This window comes from Agelaius phoeniceus, chromosome 15 (assembly GCF_051311805.1).
Source record: "Agelaius phoeniceus isolate bAgePho1 chromosome 15, bAgePho1.hap1, whole genome shotgun sequence".
NCBI lineage: Eukaryota > Metazoa > Chordata > Aves > Passeriformes > Icteridae > Agelaius > Agelaius phoeniceus.
The window spans coordinates 89,406-109,497 of record NC_135279.1 but is presented as its reverse complement, the minus strand read 5'-3'; the positions used below and the strand labels follow the sequence as shown (position 1 = coordinate 109,497).

Below are 20,092 nucleotides of genomic sequence, written 5' to 3'. Positions count from 1 at the left end.
AATCAGGATCACTGAGATCAGTGCTTAATAAAGAATCCCATTCACCCTTTGGATTAGATTCCTTCAACTCCAGTACAAAGGTTTCCCCGCTAACCCCAAAGCTGTTTAATAGCCTCTTGTTGGGCCCAGTGACATCTAGCAACAAAGCTGAAGGCTCCAGCCTCAGAGATCTGCTACACACAGGGCCAGGAAAGCTTCCTCAGGTCCCATCAGACACAGGAATCCCCTTTCCTCCAGTCTTTTCTGCAGCTTCTACGGTAAATAATTTTGTATTCCTTCAATGATATCTGTTCTAGGGAAGGATTTTCATCTAAATGTTTTTATAGTATTCTACTCTTGAATGTTGAAACAAATGTAATGCCTCATCAAAACTCACCACCCCACAAATTTGTAGAGAATTTTCATGCTAATTTTTAGTTTTAGTGTACTACTGCTGAGGAGAGGCTATTCTCTTCAAGAGACCAAGAAAGTGGGTTAAATACAGCCTATAACTTGTTTTTGTTTAAATACAGCCTATAACTTGATAATCAGAATCCTTGCAAAGTTCACATTAAATTTCACATCTTTAAAAATATTGTAAGAGCATACCACAGAAAAAAAGACAAAAACTTCAGGGTAAACCAGTTTCTTAAACTTATGTATACTTGAAAGGCATTTGAGCTAGAATATACTTGGCCAGGATCTGCTGCTCCACCTGCATCACTACAAATCTATGGGGCCTGATGGGATTAATCCAAGAATCTTCAGAGAGCTGCTGATGTCATTACAAAGCCTCTCTCAATGAGTTTCATGTGGTCTTGGGAGTCTGGAGTGGTCCCAGCTGACTGGAAGCTGGCAAATGTTGTCCTGATTTCCTAAAAGGGCAAAAAGCAGTACCATGGAAACCACAGGCGTGACAGTCTCACTTAAGTGTCCAGTAAAATAATGGAAAATATTATTCTGGGAAGTATTTGAAAACATCTGGAATACAATGCAGTCATTGGTCACTGCCAGCAGTGTGGGTGGAAAGGTCCTACTTGTTGAATGTGATTTCCTTCTATGACGGCACCACCTCATTCATCGGGGAAAGCCAGTAGATGTCATCTTTCGGTAAATTTTTGATGATGTCTCTCCAAATATCCTTCTGGACAAAATGTCCAGCAGACAGCTGAATAGGGGACGACGTGCTCAGGCACAGGGTGGGATTCTTAGCGTGTCCTATGGAGGGCCAGGAGTTGGACTCGATGATTCTGATGGGTCGCTTCCAACTTAGCATATTCTGTGGCTCTGTGATTCTGTGAGTTTAAGGTGTAGTTGCTATTTCTGAATGCCTTTTCTGGAATAAGGATACTTTAATCCATTTTGGAAGAAATAACTTTGAAAAAAAACCTGAACTAATCAATGCTGTTTGGAGTGGTTAGAAGCATTTCGTTTGAGGAGAAGGATAAATTCTGTGGAATTTATCAACACTTAGCTCTTTTTGGTGAATACTTTCTCCAAAAGCTTAGGCAGATAGAGTAAGAAGGAAGATGAAATGGCTTGTCTCATAGTGGATTTTTTTTTAACTCTCTGACAGGCAGGCCAGCTGGCTAGCACCTTGATAATAGTTCATGTTGGTTGGTTTTGGGAGAGGGAACTGTACGTGAAAATATGATGCTGCTACAGGAAAGTGAGTCCAAGAATACTTCTGCCTCTCATCACTGAGTACAGGCAAGGAAATTGTGGTCACTTGTTTTAAATCCAGGAAAGTGAATCTAAGAATACTTCTGCCTCTCATCACTGAGTACAGGCAAAGAAATTGTGGTCACTTGTTTTAAAGCAACTTATTCCTTCAAGGCTTGAGATAGCCTGTCTGAACTTGTATCCCTGTCCTGGCAACTCTACGCGTTGTCTCACCACATCTAATCAGATGTATTGTGTAATGTGTTTTTCACTTTCCTGGCTTCTGATCTTCACTGAGTAATTTAGATTTAAAGAACTTATGGAGAACTCTGGTCCATCTCCTGACTTAAATGTCTGGATGCTTCATATAGAATGAACAAAACAAACCTGAGAAACAGGTGTGTTACTCAAATTGAGAGAAGTAAGACTGCTGCTCATGGAGAGAATCATCTTGATCTTTCTGGAGCATTGATAGTCTGTTGTGAAGAATAATAAGCATTATCTTTAATAATCAAGCTGCATCTATCTTACAGCCTCTAGTGAGTCAGAGTAATGGTACATTTTTGAGACCATCCAAAGCGGATGATATTATGATCTAGTCTTATTTGGGTAAGACAGGCTGTAGAAAACTAACATAATTCCAGGCAGCAGTAGAGAGTGGAATCAGACTAGCAGTGAGGTAGTGCCTGTTAAAGGAGCCCAGGGTCCTGGAGGACAACAAGCTGCACCTGGGCCAGCACTGCACACCTGCAGCTGCAAAGGTGAACAGTCCTGGGCTGTATCAGGAAGCATACAGCCGAAGCACATCAAGGAATGTGGTTATTTCATTCAGCTCCTGTCCGGTTACACCTGGAACACTTTCCAGTTTTGATTTCCCCAGGTGAAGAATGACAGTGAAAAATTGCATGGGATCCAGTGAAGGGCCATAAAGAATGATTAAAGCATTGGAGAGCTTGACACATTTAGAAAGGCTCTAGAAAATGGTTCTCTTCATCCTAGAGAAGAGAATGCTTTGGGGATCTGATCAATCTTACCATTTCTAAAAGGTGCTTGTAGGGAATATGGAGGTACTCATTTCATAAAGATGCATGGTTAACAGGGCAAGGGTCAATACAAGTTTCATTTAGGAGAAATTCTATCTGGATCTAAGGAAAAATTCTCCCTTTACATTCAAGGAGTGGAATAGGCTGCCCTAAGAAGTGAATTAATCTCCTTTCCTGTGAAGTTAAAGTTGGCATGACCCAGCCCAGGGGAACAAAACCTAATTTCAACAGAAATTTACAGCAGATGATCTCTAGAACTTCTGTTGGACCGAGACTCTTCTACAATTCCATAGCTATTTTTTACTGAATTATATATTCAGTAATGAATAATGTTATGTTTTAGATTGATAGCTCTATATATGGTGAATTTTTTATCTATTGAACTTTAGTTTTTAAGATGATGGGAGTTTTTGGGAGGGAGGAGAGAGTGGTGTTGATTGGTTTGCTATGTTTGTTTTGTTTTTCACTTGAATGAGAAGTTTTTTCTACCAGAAATCTTTCACTGCTCTGCCTCCTCCCACAAATGTGTGAAACAAGGCCCAATAAGTGTTTATCTTCTGTTGAATATATGAAATTTGTTTAATGTCTTAAGTATTTTGCTATAAGCAAGGTCTATAGGCAGACTTTTTATTTTTTTAAGTTAAAACGAAATTTTAAGATTGTGTTGATAACCTGTTACGAATTTTAAACACCCCTTGAGTTTTAAATGTCCCTTGAGGAGCATGGCTACCAGAACCAGAGAGTCTCTCTACTAGTGGTTCCACTAACATACAGGAAGCACTTTCTCATTTCTCTGTCCATGTTTACTTAGTGTTCACATACGTGAACAGCTTATGTGTCCCAAGGTTGAATTCACTTCCTTAGTAATGGGATGAGGAAAATGGGGAAATGGAGTTGAGATATTAATGAAGTTGGAAAAACTATGAACTATTTTTACAATCAAAGTAGCTGAATTTAGATCATTAAAGTTTTCTATTTTATGTCTGCATAATATTTTTATAGGTAGCCTTTTGCTGGTTATTTTAACCTCTACCATTGTAAAACAGAGCCCTAGCCACCTCTGTTCTGTTGTGTTGGATACATGTCTGTCTCTGAGCCAGTTTGTTTCTGATGCATGTTTTCCTGGTAGCAAGGTGTCTGTGCTAAAGTCTGAAGGAGAGCAGATATACCTTAATACTTATACTGTTGCAAGACTAAACTTACCTCTGGATTTACGTCTTCTAGGGGGTCAAAGGTAAAGCCAGCCTGCCAAACTTCTTGGACCATATCATTGCTTCTGTGGTGGAAAATAAGAAGACGTCTGATGCTGCAAAACGAGCTAGTAATTTAGCTGACACACAGAAAGAGGTGAAGGAAATGGTAATGGGATTAAATGTGCTGGATCCACACACTTCCCACTCTTGGCTGTGTGATGGTAGACTTCTTTGCCTTCATGATCCCAGCAATAAAAACAACTGGAAGATCTTCAGGGAATGCTGGAAACAAGGCCAGGTGGGTGATAAGTATCCAAGCTTTACTGCTTATTAGTGTCCTGAAATTGCAGTCTGTACATTAGTAAAAACAGTCTATTCAAACTTTGGCTCCTGAGTGAATATGGTGAATGAATACTTCAACTGTAGCTTTATAAAGAGGGGACACAGCAGCCGTGTTCACTTTATGCTATATTTATTTGGGTCCATGTCCTCTTGCATGTTGAGCTTTTCTCAGCTTACCATCATGAGAGTGTTTGCTGCGACAGCCCTTTTAGTTGTAGTGTGCTTAGTGTGCTTTGAACGTCCTCTGCTCTACTACAGCCCAGTAGAGAATCCACTCTGATTTCCTGAGTGCACCTTGGCATCTACCCCACGCTCGATGCTTTATATAGCCTCAGGGAAAGACGCGTTTTCTTCCAGCTACAGTGTGTACAAGAGTGAAAATGCTGCATGCAGTAATCTACTGAATTTTGGATGTACTTGATAGAGTGTCTCACCCTGAGCCCTACAGCCGGTGGGAACCCAAGTATTGTTGTGGACTCAGCAACTCATGCATGGAGCGCTCTCATGGATTGTCTGAGGTGCCATCAAGCAGTTAGGCCTTCAGACAACAGATTATACCTTAGACCTGCTCTCAGCACAGCCACTTTTTCAGATGTCAGTCTGTAGTGCTGCAGCTTAGACTTCTCCAGAGGGACAGTAAGATCAGCCTGGTCTGACAACCTGAATCTTAAAAAATGGATGAGTAATTGCTGCTGCAAAGAAGTGTACCCACAGCTCTAACTGAGGATAATGGCATTGCTGTTCAAACTGTATTCTTGGCACTTGGTTCTGCAGCTGCCTCTGTCACAGTTACCTTCACTAACTACTCAGAATTGAGGCCATTAGTGCTCGACCATTAGGTCTGTCATCATCTTTTCTGGAGAAGTGCTTGTTGTCGGATAGTTTATGTTACAGTGCGCTTGGCAGTCATATTCCATGCTTATTTGTGGTTTTTCACAAGACGCTGAGGTGTGGTGGGGGAACAGGCTGCATATACCTCTTTTGGCACTCAGAGTCTACTCCTGACAGAAGTAGAGTACTTTTCATTTAAATGTAGTCCCATGGAATTGCACATTCTCTGGGTTGCCTGGGCACAAGCACAGCTAGCACATAGCTGTGAGAACTGCAAAGATGGCTGTTGTGCCACATGCCTCATTTCTGTTCATGATTCCTCTGGCCAGCTCCTAATTGTTGGAGGAAGGTACTGTGCAGCACACCCTCGCTTGTCTGACTAGAAACTTCACTGCCAGCTTCCCACTAAGTGCAGTTGCCTACCTGTCCTGACTTTTTTGGGGTACATAGGAATCTCTTTTTTTTATTATTTATTTTCTTTTTTGTCCTGTTATATTTTTCTGATTTATGAGAGATTTCAGATCATTCTTCTGCAGTGCTGTGGTGTCCATCATCTGCTTTTCTTTGCTAAGAGCTTCTTAGTTTCTGGTTAGCATACTTTGATAATTTTCTCAACACTTTCTGTCAGGAAATACTACTGCCTCTCCTAGGATGATCCTAAACATCTTGGGAATGCCTACAAAAAATGTGCTTGTCAGTTTCTTTGCCAGTGAGACTGGTTAATCACCATGTGCAACATGCTGCTTGTGACCGTGTGGTTCTTGACTGGCGATGAGTCTTGAGAGACTGCTTAGGGAGTCTAGAGATGTGATTATGAATCTTGTGTCCGATGTGTAGCTTGCAGTGTGCAGCGCCATCCAAGTTAGTGTACACCCTGAGGCTCTGGCTACAATTGCCATGCTTGTGTACCTAAAATAGCAGGTACTTTGTGACCTGCTATTTTAGCCTTTGCTCCAAGGTATGCTATTGATGCTTCTGGATCATTTAATCATTCAGAGGACCCCTTGAATAGGAACAGACTGGACAAGTCCTTTGCTCATTCAGCAGTCCTCAAGGTGGTGTTGCAGTCATTGGAGTTTCCTGTTGAAATGAGAAAAGGAATTGAACAACCTCCCTTGTTCCTGCATAAGAGAGAGCATGTGACCCAGGCAGGTGTTACTGTCTCAACAAGAGTATTTTAAAAATAATTTCTTCAAGCAGAGACTCTCTGAAGAAACTGTTCTCTGTCACTGTACTTCCTTGGCTTACATCCTCCTGTACATCCCAGCTGCACCTTTAAAAGTCAAGTGAAAGAACATTAATTCTACCACTATTCCCCAAATCCCCTTCCTGCTTTGTGTTTTGGGAAAGGTTATTTGGAAAAAACCCCTTAGCCACCCTCCCCAGCACAATAAATGCACACTGTACACTAGGTCTGTGCCATATGAAGATGTTGGATATGATGGCATCCCAAATTGTTAAAAGAGAAAATTCTTTTCCCTTAATGCTTAGATAATAATGGCACTCTTTCAGTGTCACTCAAAAAGAGCAACATGTTTTGAGTCCTTCATCTTAGAAATTGTCAGAAACTAGTTAAACTTCGTCTTATCCCAGAATTCACTGAGACCGTAAGAGTAATTCTTGAAGTTGTTTTTAAAGAGCATTTTTTTCTCCTGAAAATGGTTTTTGCTCATCTGGGTATACTGTTAGGATCCTCATCCTATAGCAACCTGGTATTTTCTGACTTTTTCTGACTTTCCATGTTAGGATTTCTCTTTTTTGAGACACTGAAAATATGGTACGGTGCTGGAGCTTTTTGGTTTGGTTTGGTTTTTTGGGGTTTTTTTTGTTATTTTTATCTCCCAGTAGTTTGAGAGCAGATTTGGCAGGAGATGTCTACCAGGCAAGTCCACTGTCATTTTATCTTGGAGGCCTATCTGTGTTATTCACTAGAGAGAATATTTTTTTTCTTCCATTCCAAATTTGCTGCTTAATAGCCAGAAGGGTTCTACTAAGTTAAGCAGTTTGGTTGTTTTGGGGTTTCTTTTAATTGCTGTTTACAAGTGGTCAAGTGAATACAGCGGGGATCAAAATGTCATTATTTTTCCGCACTGAAGACAGCTGGTTTAGCTATCAGCTTAAAGTCTACCAGGCAATGCTTTCTACACATCCTGTGAAAGGTACTGTGAAAAGTTATTTCACTCATAGGTGATCCCTAGTGTTTGTTGTAGAATATGCTTAAACTTTTTAATTGCCCTAATGCTACCATTTTTGCTGGGATGAGGGAGTATATTCAGATTTGAGATTGCTGTATTTGGTTTGTTATCTTGGGGAGGTTTGCTGCTTGTCAGGGTGTCACATTTGGGACATAGTGGGAAGACTACCAAAGCTTATCTGTCCCTCAAACACGTGCCCTCTGCTGCTTTTCCATATTGGCACTCAGAGTACTACTGGGGAGACCGGGAAAGTATCAAAAGTGACTGTATGGCTCTGGAAGTGTTAATCAAGGCCGTGGAGCCCTCATGGTTTTCTTGCTCCTGCCAGTGAAGGGTAGGGGAGTGGACAGATCCTGCATGTCAACCATGGTTTGCACAGCCATTTTTAACCAAGAGGGTTTTGTGATCATGGGAACCTCTTTGAGGATTGAGGGCTGTGTGGAAGAGATAGGATCTATCTAAGCAAAAAAAAAAAAAAAAAGGATCTTTGCCAACAGGCTGGCTAACCTTATGAGAAAAGCTATAAGCAGGAGCAAGGGATGGAGAGCATGACCAGTGATATCAAGGTAGGAATTGATTGATTTGGCAAGCAAGCAGTGTGAGGTGATGTGAACAGGGATAATCCCGTACTCAAGAAACAAAGGATGAAAGATGTCCACCTCAAGTATATGCATGTAAGTAAGGATCTGTGTGCATCACAGCATTGTGAAGAAAGCTCTCACACTGGAAATCAACATGACTAGATGTCTTTCTGAAGTACCTGTACACTAATGCATGCAGCACATTAAACAAAGAGAAGGAATTAGTGTGCAGTCGCACAGCTGTGATCTCATTGGTATGACAAAGTGGTGCGATAGCTCATGCAGCTGTAGCATGGTAAGGAATAGGTAGAGGCTGTTCAGGAAGGACAACACAGGAATGACAAGCCAGGAAAGTAAGCAGGGAGCATTGCTGTTTTTGTGAGGAAGAATCTAGAATGCTTGAAATTGTGTGGGAACTGATGATGAGCCATCTAAGAACTTAGGGGCCAGGATTATTGAGCAGCAATTATGGACAACATTATGGCAAGTATCTGCTACAGACCAACTGACCATAAAAATGTGGTAAGGCCTCAGAAAACTGGAGGAAGCCCTGTGTTCACATTTCCTGGGCCTCATGGGACCACCCTGATACCTGCTAGAGGAACAACACAACAGGTCACAAGCAGTCCTGAAGTTTTCTGAAGTGCATTGATGTCAGTGTTCTGAGACAGCTGATCAAGGAAACAGCTAGGGAAGGGCGCTTGTTCTGGACCTTGTGCTTTCACACAAGGAAGAACTGGTAGTTGATGTGGAGATATGGGGCACCTTTGGCTGCAGTGACTATTAGATGGTGGCATTCAGGTTAAGATTCTGAGAGGAGGGAGCAAAACAAAAAAATCATGATCACAAATTTGGGCTTTGGGAGAGCAGGCTTTTGCCTTTTCAGATACTTGCTTGGAAGAATCCCATGGGGATATGGTCATGAAGAGAAAAGGAGCTCAGGAATACTGGTTGAATCATGCTTAAACTGCCTTGTAGCCTTCTGTGATGATATGACTGGCTTGGTACATGAAAGGAAAGTAGTGGATTGTTTTTGTCTTAACTTTAATAAAGGCTTTTTACACTGTCAAAATGTCATCAAAGTGACTTGGTAAGTGAACAGTGTGATGGACTTAAAACTGATTGAAATGCCATGTGTGAGAGCACTATCACTAGTGGTATATCATAGAGGGTCACTTCTGCAGTGAGTAGTACTTGTCGTGTCATTAGTGACCTAGATGGGGTAGGGTTCATACACCCTTAGCAAGTTTACAGGCAATACAAAACTAGGAGGAATGACTGATACAGCAGATGGGTTCTGCTGCTATTCAGAGGGTCTGAACAGGCTGGAGAATTGGACCGAGAAGAATCTAGTGATGTTCAGCAGGGGAAAATGTAATGTCCTGTACATCAAGGAAGAATAACATCCTACAGCAGCTGCTGAGAAGCAACCATTTGGAAGGTAGCTTTGCCTGGAAGAATCTTGGGGTCTCAGTGGGCAAGGGAGTGAGTATGAGCCAAGAATGTGTCCTCGCGACAAAGAGGGTTGTCAGCAAGTCAAAGGAAGTCATGGTTCCTCTTACTGTGTTCAGTTCTGGGCTCCCCAGTTCGAAGGAGGGGAGGGGGACCCCCAGTGAAGGGTCACAAAGATGATGAAGGGACTAGAGCATCACTTAGCTGAAGAGAGGCTGAGCAAGTTAGGACTGTTCAGCCTAGAGAAAAGGAGGCTCAGGAGAGTGTGGGGAGGAAATCTTAAGAGGGAGTCAGGCTCTTCTTGTCAGTGCCCACTGGCAGGAGAAGTGGGAGTGGGTGCAGAAAGTTCAGCCTCAACACAAGAAAATACTCTTTTTTGGTGTGAGGGTAGTTTAAATGTTTCTGTGGGCTTTTTTGCTTTTTTTCATTCCCCTATTCCCCTGAAATTCACAGGAGTAAAGTAAACAACCCCTTTTTGTTTTCTTAAATCTCACTCATCTGAAGTTGAGGTTTCATTGCTGCCTTCTAGAACTTAATGGCTATGTTGTATTGTATTTGAAAACCAAGGCCATTTCCGTTATCCCCAGACTTGGGATTTTTACAGTCATTTCTGAGTCAATAGTTGTCCTCACTTAGGGACTAAAATCAAAACTAGGCCTTTTAGAGGCTATTGGACAATACAAAAGAAGCAGCAGTTAGTTACTGGAGTGTGTTTAAGCAGCATAACTTCGAAGTCGCTTGTATATAGCTCTGTAGGTATCTTGGCCTAGCACGCTGATATTACATCTAGGGTCATGTGTGCTTCTCAGGGTTGTGCTGAGCTCTTCATGTGAATAAACCAAGACCCACCATCACTATACATTGTTAATGTATAGGGCACAGCTTGGAATTAATTCAAACTTGCATAGCCATGAGAACTGCCATTTGAACATAGGTAGCAGTTACAAAAGTAAAGCTTTTCAGGTGGAAATAGTTCATGTGCAAGTTCACTTTATGCCCTCTTCATTTTCTCTCAAGTTTGGTAACTCTCTTTTGAGATAGCAGGGTGAGAGGAACTGAAAAGGTTTTGGCAGTGTTGGGAGGTTTGTCTGGTATAACTTTCCCAATTGTCAGTTTAGCAAATGCTTTGAGGTTGATTATATTAATTAATTCATTAAAGCATTTTAAATGCTTTTATGGGGAGAGGCCACTGAAATATCTGTTTGGAATACATGTACGTCGTTAGCCTAAGCATCTTAAAACCCCTTTTGCAAGTGAGCAGCCTTTTTTCCACTGCTTGGTTTTGTCCTACAGAGTTGATGTTGATCTGTGATTATACATAAATAACAAGTGAAATAGTTAAACAATTCATATTAAAATACAAAAATTTCACATGAGAAGGCTTTACTACACATGCTGTTTCTAATGGTAGTTGCATGTGTGCCTAAGAAAAAGGTCAGGTGGTGGGATTCTACACCTACTCTACTGCCACAGGTGGATTGACCCTGTCTGGCTGCCAGACCCTCTACCCAGCTGCTTTCTCACTCCCCCTTCTCAGCAGAACACAGGAAGAAAATCAGGTGAAGAAGTTTCTGGGTCAAGATAAAGCCAGGGAGATCCATTAGGGATTGGTGTCATGGGCAAAAGAGGTTTCATTTGTGATAGAGGAGTTGAATTTATTGCAAATTAAAAATAGAGTAGGCTGGGAGAGAAGAAAGACAAATGAGTAAACACCTTACCTCTCCCCGCCCACTTCAACTTTTTCCTAAAGACTCAACTTTACTCTCTCATCTCTGACTATTCTACCTCCTTCCTGCAGGGGGGATGATGGGGGTTGTGGTCAGTTCACAACACAGTGTCTGCTGCCCTTTCCTCCTCACACTTTCCTGCTACTTCCTCTGTGTGGAGTTCCTCTCACAGGATAGTGTCCTTCACAAATGGCTCTAACATGAGTTGTCTCCATGGGCTGCTCCAGCGTGGGTCCCCAGTGGGCAGTTTTTGCTGGAAAGTTTGCTTATAAGTGGGATTCTCCCTGCGGCTTCTGCCAGAACCTGCTCCAGCATGGGCTCTCCATGGACTTCCTCCAGCAAATATCCCTCTGCTGCAGTGGATCCTCTATAGACTGCAGGTGGATCTCTGCTTCACCGTGGTCCTCCACAGGTTGCAGGGGACAGCCTGCCTCACCATGCTCTTCAATGGGCTGTGAGCACCTCCTCCATCACTGACCTTGGTGTATGCAGAACTGTTTCTCTCCCTCCCTCCTGCCTGCCATCCGTGTGTTGTGTGTCCCCGTCTCTCTCTCTCTCTCTCTCTCACACACACACACACACATGCGCGCATGCGTCAGCTGTGGAGAACTTTATACCCTTTCTCATTATTACAGAGAATGCTACCAGCATCAGTTGTGGGCTCAGCTTTTGCCAGTGATGGGTCTGTTGAGCCCGGTGGAACCATCTGTGTCCACCATGGGGCAGCTCCCAGCCTCCTCTGACAGAGCTTATACCTGCTGCCAACACCTTGCCATGGAGACCTAATGCACTTGCCTCGGCAAGTCTAATCCAACGCCACTTCTAAGGCAACTGCACGTGGCGTGGAACTGAAGTTTGCTTTGACTCTGGTTATTTGCTTGATGCACAAAAGCCAGACATGATGAAAATAGATTTGTGGTGTCTTTTATATGGTGGTAGCCAGGAGTCTTGGCTCTCTTAAGAAAGTTTGGCTGCATATGTAAGATAATTGGTTATGGTGGAGTAAGCATTCATCTTTGTATTCTCAGCCCGTGCTGGTATCTGGTGTCCATAAGAAGTTGAAGTCAGAACTTTGGAAACCAGAAGCTTTCAGCCTGGAATTTGGAGATCAAGATGTAGATTTGGTGAACTGCAGGAACTGTGCCATAATTTCAGACGTGAAAGTGCGTGACTTCTGGGATGGCTTTGAGATAATATCTAGTAAGTAATATTTATGGCTGACTAGTTTAACTGAGCAGTCTGTCTTGTTATCTTCAACTCTTAATTTTCCACCTATTTTCCTAAAAAATAAATGAAGAAAAAATCTGAATACCTATCAGTCTCATCCAAAGAAGCTATTGTTCCTTATATGTAGCACACCCTGGAAAATGCTTTATTGGTGGAGATTAGGGCAGGACTGTCCAAGAGAACTGTCTACTGCAGTGTGTTGGTGTGTGTAACTTTCATGTGTCAAAAAGTGCTCCATTTCATGGGAAACTGCCTGTTTGTTTAACTTTTCCCAGTGAAATTAATCCTCAGTTTCCATTTTTAAGAAAGTAAGTAATGTGTCTACCTTTGCTCTCCTTTCAACCTCAGGTTTTATTGTAAAACTAAAGGGAACCTGCTCTCCTAAAACAGATGGAGACTTTCAGTACGAAAATTTGGATTTGGTGGAATACATCAGTCAAGTAAATCTGACATACAAATGCAAATTTATATCTATTATGAATAGCAATGCTATATGTGTGCCTCACATGATAACACTTTGTTTAATGCTCAAGGTCTTTGAGAAAACCTTCTGTCAAGTGTGGATGGGAAAACTAACCAACTAAAATTTCTGAGGACATAATAGGTCAGGTTAAAGAGCTTCTGACAAGCTGAGTGCTCCATTTTAGATTGTATATACCTAGTTCCGAGTGGTCTTATAGTTACAGGTGTTAGAGCTGTAAAAGTTCATTGCAGTATTGCTGATTTTAGAGTTGTGTATAAAATGTTTTCTGTATTTATTGCTGTGTGCATATTGCAGAAATGGTGAACTGCTGGATGACTTATTGGAATGTTCATTCAGCAGTCAACAAAATTATAGATTTGCAGACCAAGAATATTCCTTTCCTAGTAATTTTCCAATCAATAAACTCCCTGCTTTTGACTTGTTTTTTTTATATGGTTAGTACAGAGTGTTGTATTTTGTACTGTTAAATTTCATACTGGTTTTGTTATTAATCATAAATAAATGGCCTTGGAGGATATAATGGTGTGGTCTTTGTGTATTGACAGTAATTGGGAAAGTTCACAAACTCTTCACTTTTGTGCTGGGGTCAAGAATGAAAATAGTGAATTTGTATGGGTCAAGTTATCTTTGAGAAATGTTACTTGCAGTTTGTCTCCAGACAGATATGCTTCTTTCAGCAAAATCACCTTTGGCTTTTCTTTTAGACAAAGCCTTTACCACACTATACATGAGAAATATTAATGACCTAGGTTGGAAAACCTTATCACCCTTGATAATTTCTTTTAAATACATTTTATTTAGAGTTTCTTCAGCCATGTTCAGTCCCTAGTATAGAGGAATGTTATTTGCTGCTAGTCCAGATATTTCACATTCTAATTCTTATGAAAACTGTTGGTAAATTACCTAATATCTCTGACTTCTCTGCACTACATGAATTCTAAATTTTTTAAATGTGTGGCTGGCTCCTGCTCTCACATTAAGTTACCAAGGAGATGTAGAACAGCCACTGACTTTGGAGGTGTTACTGAGATTATTCTATATGATACTTTAATTAATTTCAATCTTTTGCTGCTTCTTTTAATATTTTTGGGCTCAAAGTAGACTTTTGAAAGGTCTGAGTTTTTGTTTTGATCCTTCTTACACCTGCTTTTCTTTGCTGATATTTTCTGGGGTTTGTCCAGTTTCATGTAATTTGTCGGATCTGTGTTATCATCCAAGTATTTCTTCACTCTGTCCTTTCTGAATAGCCTCCCTACAAACTGCTTCTTCTTTAGATCAAAGATCCTTCACAAATGCAAAATCTTGAATATGGGAAGTTGTGAAACATCTTGAAATTCAAGTCCTTGAGCTTTTCAGTTCACTCAACTCTCTAAAATCTGTAGCTTATCAAAGTTTATCTTTAAATCAGTCACTTCAGTCACTACATATCTGCAGTTCTTAATTCCTTTTAATTTCAATAAAATATTTTTTTATATTGCAAACTCGGGCTGTCTTCTGTAGCATGTTGATATGTAACACAGATGTGATTCACAGATCTCCAAGTCCTAATTTCTTAGATATGCTTTCTCTTCCAATGCTGTCAGGAGCTCTGCTAGATCAGTTTGGCTGACAATTCTCAGTAAGGTAGGAAGCAGTGAAGGGTGTTACTCTCTGGGGAAATGGGCATGCTAAATTCTTAAGACTGTTGTACACCTAGTTCTTTAATTGGTGGCTTCATGTAGAGTTGTGAAAAATCTCGTAGAAGAGTGAGCTATGGTTTTCTCTAAATGTTACAGTGAGTCCTCTGCTAGTTGCGTACCACTTCCAGATAGACTCTCTTAGCCCTAAGATCTGAGGTAGAACGGCAGTTGATATGGTCAGTACTGTCATAGCATACATCCACTGTTGCATATGTAATCCCATCTTTCTGTGCTGCTCAGTTTCTGTTTCCAGTCAGGACTTGTGTAAAACTCCTAAAGTGAAGAACAAATGTTTGGTTTTGGCACTCTGCTAATTTGAGTTCCTTCAGCAAAGAAGAATTAAAGAAACCTAAAGGCTGTCTTCCTTTGTGACCACCTGCTCTTTAGCTTTTTTGAACGTAGTGTACGATGGTTTCTTGCTTTGCACTGAAGTTAGGATTGATTTCAATAACTTTAATTTTATAGAAGTACCGCTTCTCTTGAAATTAATGATAAAACTCCCATAGACTTTGGTAAAAGGAGTAAGGAAGAATGTTTTGGAAAGGCTTTTGAAGCTGAATAAAAACTATTCTGAAACTTAGCAGCTGTGCAAGCTCTGTCAAACTTCTGCTGTCAGTGATTATATCTGTGTATGTATAGTTATATAGTTGGTAAACTGTTGTTGATCATACTATCATGTTGCTTGGAAGCCCAAAACAAAACCAGGATCCATTTTGCTGTGAATTGTAAGAGGTACAAAAACCCTTGCAGCTTTAACAAGGTAGTGGGCTGTGGTAAAAAGGTACTGCATGAAGAAATCTTAATTTGTTTCTTGCAGAACGGCTCAGGTCAGATGATGGTCAGCCAATGGTACTAAAGTTAAAGGATTGGCCTCCAGGGGAGGACTTCAGAGATATGATGCCTACAAGGTAAGTAACCTTTAGTATCAGTGCTGACAGGACTGCTGTAGGTGCTACAGGAGGATAACCTGCCTTTGTCTGTCTTTATTCTCTAGGTTTGAGGACTTGATGGAAAATCTTCCTCTTCCTGAATATACCAAGAGAGATGGCAGACTGAATTTGGCTTCGAGGCTGCCAAGCTACTTTGTCCGTCCTGACTTGGGTCCTAAAATGTACAATGCATACGGTATGTGAGTATAGGTCTGCAGATACTGGTGTTTGTGACTCTTTATTACGCTTAGGGTAAATACAAGGCTGTGGCATTACACAAGGCTGTGGCTGTGGCAAAACACAGTGCTTATCCTAGAGCCTGCTATTTCTTTTTTTTCATTTAGTCCTGCAAATCTATTCTTATATTAGCTCTCTCTCTGTCAGATGTGCCCTTTTCTCCCTTGTGTATCCAAGAGATGTACATACAGTAAATTAAGTTTGCAAACAATTATTAATACATATAACAGGCATAATACCAATACAGGGTTCAAGGAAAAGTTAGTATGTTTTTGAGAGCAACTGAAGTATTTAAGAGGAAAATTACCCACCTTCTGGGGACTTTGACCTGTTTCTGGTCTTTTATGATAGGTACTGTTCAGTGAGCTGAGTTCCTACCTTCAGAAGCTTGTATTTTAAACAAAAAATAAATACGATGGTGATCCTGAAAACTCTTGTGGGCGCACGCTTCTGTTACTGTTTGCTGATACAAAGATTTTTTTATTTTTTTTTTAATATTCTGGTTCCCTGCCATGTTCCTTGCTAGAGATGGTTGAGCAGAGGTAGAAAAGAGAGGGTGCTATTGAAAGGCCAGAGGAAAAAAAAAGGGAACATGTTAATAAGAAGGTCAAAGAGTTTTAAGAAGCAAACATTTGAAATCTTTCTCCATTACTTACAGTCACTTGAGAGAGACATAAGTTCCTTCAACATGCAAAGGTACAAGCACTTGAGTCTGCAGGTGTTTCTCCTTACTGAATTGTAATCTGAATTGTTAATGATGAGTTGATCACTAACTGCTGTGAATTCAGCTGGTCATGGATTTTACAGCTAGTATGAGAAAATAAAAAATGGCTGGAGGCTTATACTTCTAACAGATCATTGACTTGCTGCACATAGTAGGATGCTAATGCCATTTAAAGCAGTTCTCTCTTGCCTCCAAGCATAGGAAGACTTGCTTTGTGCTTATGATAGCTAAGTTCTCTAGTACAGGCTGTATAAAAGACTCTCAGAGAGAAAATTGTAAAGTACAAGTTATGGCTTTGGTGTTAAAATGCTTGTTTTCTCATGACTTGAGTAAACTAGGTTTGCTTCTGTTTTCCTGTAAAATAAAAATACTAGTTATCAGTAAACTTTTTACTTACGCTACACATGACATGAATATACCTGTTTCAGTTGCTGTTTGACTTTGTTTTCTGCTCTCATTGCCGTACAAAGTTAGCTTTTTAAACAGGTTTTTCAGCTAGGTTATTTCTATAAGAGATTAGTCACAGAATTTTATTTTATTTTGCACTCTGTTATAGGCCTAATTACTGCAGAAGACAGACGAGTTGGTACCACGAACCTGCACTTGGATGTGTCTGATGCTGTTAACGTCATGGTGTATGTTGGGATTCCCATTGGGGAAGGGAGCCATGACGATGGTAATGCTTAAGGAAAGCTGTTTTCTGTACACTAAAAATCAATTGTGTTTGTAAGAAGAGTATCTTTTATTGTTTAAGCTTGTCATTTCTATGATACATAATTCAAATATACAAGGCAGTTTGCAACATTTGCAGCACATAATTAAAAGTGCAGTAATGCTTCATTAGTTTCCAACTGTGTGAGCAGCAGAGTTTTGCTAGAAATTAGGTACATTCCTGAAGAAAAGAGAAGAAAGAGTAGATTACTCCCCTTTCTTCTCCTTGTATTTGAATAATTGTAGCTTAGTTTAAATTCAAGAGTGAGCTTTGTGATTAGCTGTCAATTGACACATTCACTGAATTCTGTTAAGATGAAGCGTGATGGGCTTAGGAAGGGCACTATATAATGCAACAGTTGCAGTGTGACTGAATTTAGTAGCTCAAAATGCTCCTTCCTCTTCTCTGTGTCAAAAAATGAGCAGTTTTTACATGGATTCCCCTTTCAGAGGTTCTGAAAACAATTGATGAGGGAGATGCTGATGATGTAACAAAGCAGCGAATCCATGAAGGAAGAGAGAAACCTGGAGCATTGTGGCACATCTATGCTGCCAAGGATGCTGAAAAGATACGGGAACTTCTCCGGAAGGTATGCTGGTTGCAAAGAAAGCTGGAGCTTACAGGGTTCCTTGACTAGCTTGCTTATAGCAGCTGAATGATTCCAATTGCTATCAACATCAAGTGTGTAGGTATTGCACTTCCTGTCTTTGAGGGCACTGATAGTTACTATGTTCACAGGTTTGCAGCCTGGTCTGGAATCTTCATACTAATGCATGTTGCTGTTTAAGACCTAAATGACCTTGATGAAAATCATGTTCTACCTTGAAATAGTTTCTTAAATTTTTAGATACAGACCATTTTGTGAGCCAGCAATATCAAGGTGCTGTGTCATGGTTTCCTTCCACCCCATATCTTGGCCCTAGGTTGGAGAAGAACAAGGCCAAGAAAATCCTCCAGATCATGACCCCATTCATGACCAAAGCTGGTACTTGGACCAGACCTTACGTAAGAGACTATATGATGAGTATGGTGTGCAAGGCTGGGCAATAGTGCAGTTCCTTGGCGATGCCGTCTTCATCCCTGCAGGTGCTCCCCATCAGGTAACTATACCAACTCTAGGCCATATTGACAGATAGAATTGAATTGGAGGCACAACAGCTACAGTTTTAAAATAACTGGTAATTAATATTGCACACTTAAGGTTTCTTTTTCTACATATGCAGTTCTTACATTACTAAAAGTTATGTAAATATCTGCACGATGTGTACATAACTGATGAAATTACAGGGGGAAAAAAAGCTGGGATGAATGGAGGGAAAGCATTTCTGTGTAGTGAAACTTCAGCCAAGGAAACCAAATTCAAAGGTTAAGAGAACTTGCTTTAGGGAACACTAATATATATGGGAGAACAGGAAGCCTGTTAGATGTCATGTATTTTGTTCTCATTTTGCTATTAGATACAACTCTGTCACTTTCTGGTTTTGATCAGTAAATGTAGCAGAGCCTAAATATGTGGGGGAGGGGGTTCTGAGGGTTTGGTTTTTGTTGTTGTTGATGTTTCTTTTGGGTGTTGGGGTTTTATTTGTTCTGTTTTGTATGGTTCATTGTCTTTATATATCAGTCATTTGATATGGATTTTTAGGTCCATAATTTGTACAGCTGCATTAAAGTGGCAGAAGATTTTGTATCTCCCGAACATGTGAAGCACTGCTTCCGTCTGACCCAGGAGTTCAGGCATCTGTCTAATACTCATACAAACCATGAGGATAAACTGCAGGTAACCATTTTATGTCAGTGAACATTAAATACATCCTGTGTTTGGCCAGCTTACTTCAGTACTAGAAATGTATCTCTAAGGAAAGAGTAACGACTTCCCACAAATCTGGAGGTTCTCATTTGATAGGTACATTATTTAAAAATTAAGTACTTCTGTCTACAGTATTATGTAAACAAAAATTAGTAATAGACTTCTGCATTTCCAGAGAGCTTTCCCCCATTAGGTTAATGCACGCATTGGTGTTAATAAGTTTTTGAATGGCTGAATCCTAATGACAGCAGAGCAGACCAGAAGAAAAAAAAATCTTAAAAAGGAAAGAGCAGTGCTTTGTTTTGAAGAGAGATGGTTTTTTGAGCAAGTACTCTTACATTTGTTTCTTTATTGCCTAAAGGAAAACTCCTCTGAAAGCGAACGGCTTATTTAAGTCAGGGATATGGTTTAGTGATGGACTTGGCAGTGTTAGGTGTGTGGTTGGATTCGATGATCTTAAAGGTCTTATCCAACATATGTTAGTCCTAAAATTAAATGTGATTTGGTTTGAGGAACCGTGACTGCTTCAACTAATAATTATGCACAGAACATAATAGATACACGAGGACATTGGATGTAAGACAGTCAGTTGTACAGAGAGAAGACCATAGAATATTGTGTTGGATTTTGTCTAATGCTTCTGAAGCAACTTTAGTAACTGCTCTGTTTGCAGATTTTGTTGTCAGCATTTTTTGTGTATCAGTAATTACACGTATGTGAAAGGAAGGAGGGTGGAGATCTGCAGAATGATTGTCCTCATCGAAGTATACAGTTTATGGTCACTCTCCAGAATGTCACCCAAGGATGTCAGAATCTACAATGTTAATTCTGTCATGCCAATTCAGTGAAAGTTTGCTATAAATTTCTATTTCTATTTTGCTATGTGAATTTTCATGGGATTATAAAGGAAAGCAGAAGTAGTATCAACTCTCATTCTGGCATCTAACACTGTACCTCTTCAGCTGTGATGATACAAATGCAGAAATGTTTCTGTAAATTAAAAAGTTGCAAATTAATAATGCTTATTATTAAAAAAAAAACCCCAAGAAAAGTGCAACTCAGTAATCCTGTGAAAAGGAATACTGGTTGTATTTGTCTCCATCTTTTTTTAAAAAAACTTTGTCATTTTTAATGTATATTTTTATATAAACCTCTGTCTATATTTTTATATATTAAAATACACAGAGACAATAACAGCTGCATAAACTCTACCAAAAATGAGGTCACATGTACATCAGGAAAAGATGATAGTTGTTGCTAGTTAGTTGAGCAAGTGCAATTGAGCTAC

General features: G+C 40.2%; 1 protein-coding gene across 3 annotated transcripts in view; it reads left to right on the top strand.

Moving 5' to 3' along the window:
- Positions 1-20,092, top strand: part of KDM3B (lysine demethylase 3B) — a 48,128-nt gene that overhangs the window by 26,037 nt on the left and 1,999 nt on the right. For all 3 annotated transcript variants that reach the window (XM_077186641.1, XM_054642581.2, XM_054642579.2), the window contains 9 exons: positions 1-257; positions 3,909-4,175; positions 12,034-12,205; positions 15,213-15,303; positions 15,390-15,520; positions 16,842-16,961; positions 17,447-17,586; positions 17,921-18,097; positions 18,640-18,774. In XM_077186641.1, coding sequence (XP_077042756.1) covers positions 1-257; positions 3,909-4,175; positions 12,034-12,205; positions 15,213-15,303; positions 15,390-15,520; positions 16,842-16,961; positions 17,447-17,586; positions 17,921-18,097; positions 18,640-18,774 — 1,490 coding nt within the window. The remainder of the gene's footprint in view (positions 258-3,908; positions 4,176-12,033; positions 12,206-15,212; positions 15,304-15,389; positions 15,521-16,841; positions 16,962-17,446; positions 17,587-17,920; positions 18,098-18,639; positions 18,775-20,092) is intronic.